This window comes from Pagrus pagrus (assembly GCF_965226575.1).
Source record: "Pagrus pagrus genome assembly, chromosome: 4".
Classification (NCBI taxonomy): domain Eukaryota; kingdom Metazoa; phylum Chordata; class Actinopteri; order Spariformes; family Sparidae; genus Pagrus; species Pagrus pagrus.
The window spans coordinates 33459104-33465103 of NC_140188.1; the positions used below are offsets into that span (position 1 = coordinate 33459104).

Consider the following 6000-nt stretch of genomic DNA (forward strand, 5'->3'; position numbering starts at 1 on the left):
TCCCTATTTAGGCTTAGTATAGCTTACCAGGGTGTCCCATTTTCACACATGTGCTTGGAATCATGATTGTAACTGCATTTTCTTTTAATTGAATAACTATACTTGAGCCATACTTGAACTCTTAAGTTGAAGCTGCAAGGAAGGCTGCCGTGGACCAGATTTACCGCATTGTGGGATGGTGCCTCCCACACCAGTCAAGTTGCTGTTCCTGAGCTGTCAAGTTTACCTTTGGGGTATAAAATGTATTCACTTCATCATTTTAGCCTATTAGACATTTGTGTAATTTTTTTTGTCATACTTCTACTATGAATTAAGGGCGCTGATCGTTATTGGCCGATAAATATGTAAAAAGCTTAATCGGTGGTCTCTTTAAAGCCTGATCAGAAGAGCCGATCACATAAACAAATGAGACAATTTCTCTTTGCCATAGCCACACACACCACAGGACTATGTTGCTCAGTGGCTGCTAACAGATAACAGCTAACTAGCTCTCCTCCTGCAAATATCAATATGGATTTTCAGTGCCCTCTTGGTTTAACCAGTACAACATATTTTCAAGGTCCTGCCAGCAACCCTTTTGTGGTTAAAGATGGACCGGTAACACAGAACAATTATCATAATGTTAGGTCTCACACTGAGAAGCCAGCCAGTGATTGTAACTAGCACTGACACAGTGCTGTGGAGAGAGAGGCAACAACATGAGAAGTAGCACCCCGTTGTGGTCATTGTTGTCAGAATAGGCAGTTCGATTTATCATTTTGGATTGTGTGTTTGTAATAAGTACATTTTCTGTCATTCCAATTGGGAGGATGATGCAACACTATTTTTTAATGTGACAACACAACAAGCTCACAGTAAATACATGTACTGAAGTATTTCAGCTGAGTACAGTTTGGAGGTAAAAATACTTTGAGTTTGGAGTTACAGACAATTTACATCAGTATACATTTTATCAATCTGTCGGAGATGAAAGAAACCTGATACAAGCAGTGGCCAGGTGGTGGAGTAGCCGCAGACAAAACCACCTCTTCATGGAGTTCTCTGTCCTGGGATACCAGAACTCTTTTTCTGCATGATCGGGGGAAGGAGAGACATGGGTTTCTGACCCCGTGTCAGTGGGTTTGTCAGTGTAACAGTGATTACTGTTGGAATACAAAGCTATTTTTAAGTTATTCTAATAAAAATATATCAATTACAGTAGCCATTAATGTTGTTTTTACTACTACAAAATGTCCTTTTGATTGGTGGTTGGAATGGGCTGATGCTGTTTCCAGCAATCTGTGATTGGCCCCAAAGATCCTGATTGGAGCACCCTTACTTTATTTGAGAGCCTTCATTTCATATACAGTGAATGTAATTTTGTTTTCTGGCAATGAAAACAGTTTACCATTTACTCCCCTTCCATAAAAGATAAAAAGGTGCCAAAGAAAGGTTTTAGAATAAGACTTTACACTTCACAAAGCTGACGCATACTGATACCTGGGCAGTGCCTGGGCATGCCTCAGCTGCCTGTGTTTACAAGTGACGAAAGCCCGAGAAGAAAGGAGGGAAAGAGGAGGAAACACTGACAGAAAGACAAGACAGTGACTGAAAAAGCCAGAGTAGGAAAGAAAGACGGTCTTATAACCTCATGAAGGTAAATCACGCCAAACTCTGAAACTAATTACTGGTTTCTCATGCACGTACGTCAACAAACAGAAACAAACTTCTAAGTAAACAGCAAAGCACACAGACTGGAGCAGAGGGGTAGAGTCCACACAAACAGGCACGTGGGTTTGAATATATGCCTCCACCTAACAAGCAAATAAAAATACGTCCCGAAACTCACCACTGCCAACAATCACACACAAGACATAAACAGCTGAACAAACAGAATACACACACACACACACACTAAAACTGACAACACATATTTTATCTGCCTGAAACAGCAGAAATATTTCACAAATGTTCTCCAACAGCACCACTGGCAGACAAGCTAATGAAGGAAACACCTTTGAAACCCTTCTATCACAAGTTACATATGCTAAAAGCTGGCAGACAGATATGGTAGAGGCTTGGTACTGTACATTACCATGTGGTTGACAGTGTCCACTGAACATTGAAGCCCCTGTTCTCATAATCCAGGCACTGATATGGAATAATCCGTGAGCACGGCAGGCTGCTGGGAAACACTGACAGAGAGCCAACAAATCTTCCCCGCACTGTTATCACACTCCCTGGTTTTCTCCTCCCTCCCCACCCCCTCCTTTCAGCAGGGCTTTCCAGATAGCCAGTCAGCCAGTCTGTTTTCCTGTCATACCAAAGCTGTGCATCAGCACACCAGTGGCGACTGTCTGCAGGACACCTCACTCCCTCTGGGGAAAATCATGTACATTCTGGTTTCATTTTCATTGAGTTAGTTTCTAATGAGTTTTTTCATACCGACAGTGAAGAGTGCTTGTTTTATGAGCAGCCCCCCTTGTGCAAACTGATTTCCTTCCTGATTTTGTGTTATTATCTGAGCCATTTTGGAATTATCACTGTGATAAGCTTTGAAACTGTTGCTGTAGTTACCCTCTTCACATTTCCGGAAGCTAATGTTTCTCGGTGCACATGTCTAATCTGTGCACCCCACCCTAGCTTGTAAGAAATCCTCCACTTCCTCTGCATGCCTGCATGCCTTTTTTTCCCACTGTACCATTCCCCTGCACTGTCCAAAGCCATGCCATATAAGACATTGAGCAATGAGAGGCCAAGGAGGGAGAGGACAAAGAGGAAGTGTGGGGGGGGTTGTTGTTGGCTGCTAAGGCAACGCTCCGTTAACGTGGCGTTAAGTAAGCTACCGAGCTAATGCCAATCAAAGCCCACTTTCAGCATTTGTTTGTCTCACCGCACAAGCACTTCATCTCAGCACTCCCCAGCACTTTGCCAGTACTTTTCAGTCAGAATGAAATACTGTGGACACGGTGCAGAGCACGATTCAATCATGATAGCCAACAGATCTATACAAAAAACACCTACATTCTAAGAGTTATTGGCCATATACATATTTCAATATGTATATGGCCCTAATGTGCATTATATATGTTGCATATTTTTTTGTATTTGCCATTCTCATGTCCTGCATCTTCAAACTTTTCTTTAATAAAACATACTTGAAAAACAACTGTTAACCTGTTGATCTTGACTTTATTTTAGAATAACCAGTCTTACAGTACAGGCTTTAACAAATGGTAAATATATACATTAACAAATGGTAAATATATGGGGATTTAAACTTAAGTTAAAAGTTTTTTTACTTAAGAAACAATGAAATACTTTATAAGCCATTTATTAAGCAATTGTAAAGGCTTATAAAATAATTTGCAACTTACTAATTTGCAACTATAACATAAGAGAAGAAAGGGCAGGTTTTTGGAATAAGAGCAGCATACTTTGAGATGGTCAATGCCCACCGCATTTCAACATTCAATCCAGGTTCTTATAGGTCAATAGCATCGCACATCCGACTCACTAGTGCCCCCTAAAATGCAGCAATTGGGGCTACTTTCACTTGTACTTCAACATGTATGAAATTCAGAACACATGTTTATCGCACCTAGACCTACAAACAAGTCTCCTGGTGCCATAACCGAAACCCAACAAGAGGTCAGCCATTTTGAATTTAGTGCTCATTTTGGGCAATTTGCATGTGTCATACTTCTCCTCCTACTAGAGCTTTAACCTGATCGACTTCAAATTTTATCTGGGCAACCATGACACTTTTGCAATGACTTAGTTATTAAAAGTGTGAGTGTGGCAAATTCCACTGATTGGCCATTAACCAGGAAGTTGCTTAAACCTTACTATACATGGCCGAATCTGCCCCAAACGTCACATTTGATAAGAGCCCCGGCGGTCATAGTGGCTCCTAGTGGCAGCATGAAATTACATTTTTTTAAACAAAGATACACTTCTCCTCATGGGATTACCTGATCTACTGCTGACAGGGTGACAAAACACTTAAGACCTTGATGATGCTGTTTTGTGAAGATCGTGAGTTTTTGTTTAACGCCGTGGAGGTGGTGGCACGATGGAAGTCGATGATAGACCATGAAACAGGAAGTTGTTGTAACTTTGGATGTCAAGATATCCAAAATCTCAGATCACAATAACAATATGAATCACATATATTAGCCAGCCCTAATTGGTACCCATCCACGGAGCATCAGTGATATCGTAGGAGTGAGATGACTGCACAGAGCCCAAAGGATACTTAAAGACAACATCCACCCCAGCCCCCATCCTTTCACTCTGCTGCCATCTGGAAAAAGATACAGAAGTATCCACTGCCATACCACCAGACTACGGACCAGCTACATTCCTCAGGCTTTGGGACTGTTCAATTCATCCACACTCCATTTTATAAAATCAACTGTCTGGAGCATTTTCTTCTGTAAATGTAGCATAAAATGACCCAAACCTAGTTTTGTTTTTGAAACCCTAGCCTTCTCAAAAATGACAAATACATTATCTTGGGTTGCTGTTTTATTCTTTAATCCACATACTTGACCCTACCGATTCTTCAGTCTTATTGTAAGAATCAGGGACTGCAATTAACTTATATTCATTTTTTATTTACATGGCCAATAAAATGTTAGAAGCTAGTGAAAAATGCCCCTAAATCTAAACAAATTACATGTACTACTACTTGGGAGCAGAACTAGAAGAAGAACAAATAACAGCAGCAAATCCTAATAAAATCTAGAGCAAGAGGTTATTTTGCATTTATTCTTGAAATGTTTTAAAACAATTAACTGACTATCAATAAAAATCTATTTACAGCCTTGTATCAATAAATGCAATCCATGTTTTGAAATAAAGGGATCTGCATGCCAACACACTGTGCAGTACCATAGAACCACTAGTCCCATTCACAGTGCCTTTTCAGTGCGGCAATCATGCGCCGATCCTCCGCCTCGCCATCTGTGTGAAAGTTAGAGATGGGGAGAGGGGGGACAGTCTCACAGCAGAGTCAAGAGACAGCGGCCGCGTTTCCCAGATTCGTTAAGAAGCTCTTAAGTGCTAAGATCTTCTTAGGAGCGCTCTTAAGAACGCTGTGAAAGAAGGATGTGTTTCCCAGAGTCGCTCTTAGCTTAAGAAGATCTTTCACTAAGAAGGAAATGTAAGATCAAGCTGACCCACTCTTAACAGCCTTCTTAGTGACCAAATGCTCAGTGATCAAGCGCGTCAGGGAAATTTATATCCTCCACTTTTCGAAATAATAAAACAATGCTCAATGTTGAAATGCGCTCATAGCTGCGGACCACTGGCGCAAGAAAAAAAAAAAAGAAAATGGTAGATGAAAAAAAAACATTTTATTGAATTACACGTTTAAGTTTTCCGCAACATCTGCATATATGAGTTTATAGTACTACACATAAAAAAAACAACAACCCTGTGGCATTTCACAGATATCAAGGGAACAGGTGTATTAAACTCAGCTGAACCTCATCCAGAGAGGCTTCACCTGCTACTCTGCGTTGCCAAAGTCTGCGCGTGTGAGAAACCATGGCTGCAATACAGCACATTCTCCCCGCGAACCAACAGCGTCGCCGTGCGCGAAGCCAGACGGTTTACATAAATGCATACGTGCGTCAGCACTTCTCCCCACTGGACGTGCTGTCAGACCGGGCTGTCCAGGCAAAGTACCGGCTGCCCCGTGCGGAGATCCAACGGCCGTTGGATCTCTTTGCCTGGACAGCCCGGTCTGACAGCGCACACACACACACACACACACACACACACACACACACACACACACTTATGCGCTGATAAAGAGGTGGGTGATTGATTTGCCTGGCATCGATTGATTCAGCACAGCAGCACCGCGGTGGACAGCTCCCACTAAGAGCTTCTTAAGAAGCTTCTTTGGCTTGATCTTAAGGTTCTCCTAAGAAGGCAGTTAAGAACGCATCTGGGAAACACCCGTATCTTAGCGCTCCTTCTTAGCCGAACCCTTCTTAAGAGCCTTCTTAA

At 41.8% G+C, this 6000-nt stretch overlaps 1 protein-coding gene across 2 annotated transcripts in view; it reads right to left on the reverse strand.

The window, feature by feature from the left end:
- The window catches only part of LOC311256349 (kinase suppressor of Ras 1-like), a 44765-nt gene extending 42579 nt beyond the window's left edge, over positions 1 to 2186 (reverse strand). The window contains exon 1 of one of the 2 annotated variants that reach the window (XM_084351327.1): positions 2075 to 2186. In XM_084351327.1, coding sequence (XP_084207453.1) covers positions 2075 to 2077 — 3 coding nt within the window. In that variant the 5' untranslated portion in view covers positions 2078 to 2186. The remainder of the gene's footprint in view (positions 1 to 2074) is intronic. The other variant, XM_084351328.1, reaches the window with a different exon arrangement.
- Positions 2187 to 6000: the final 3814 nt, after the last annotated feature.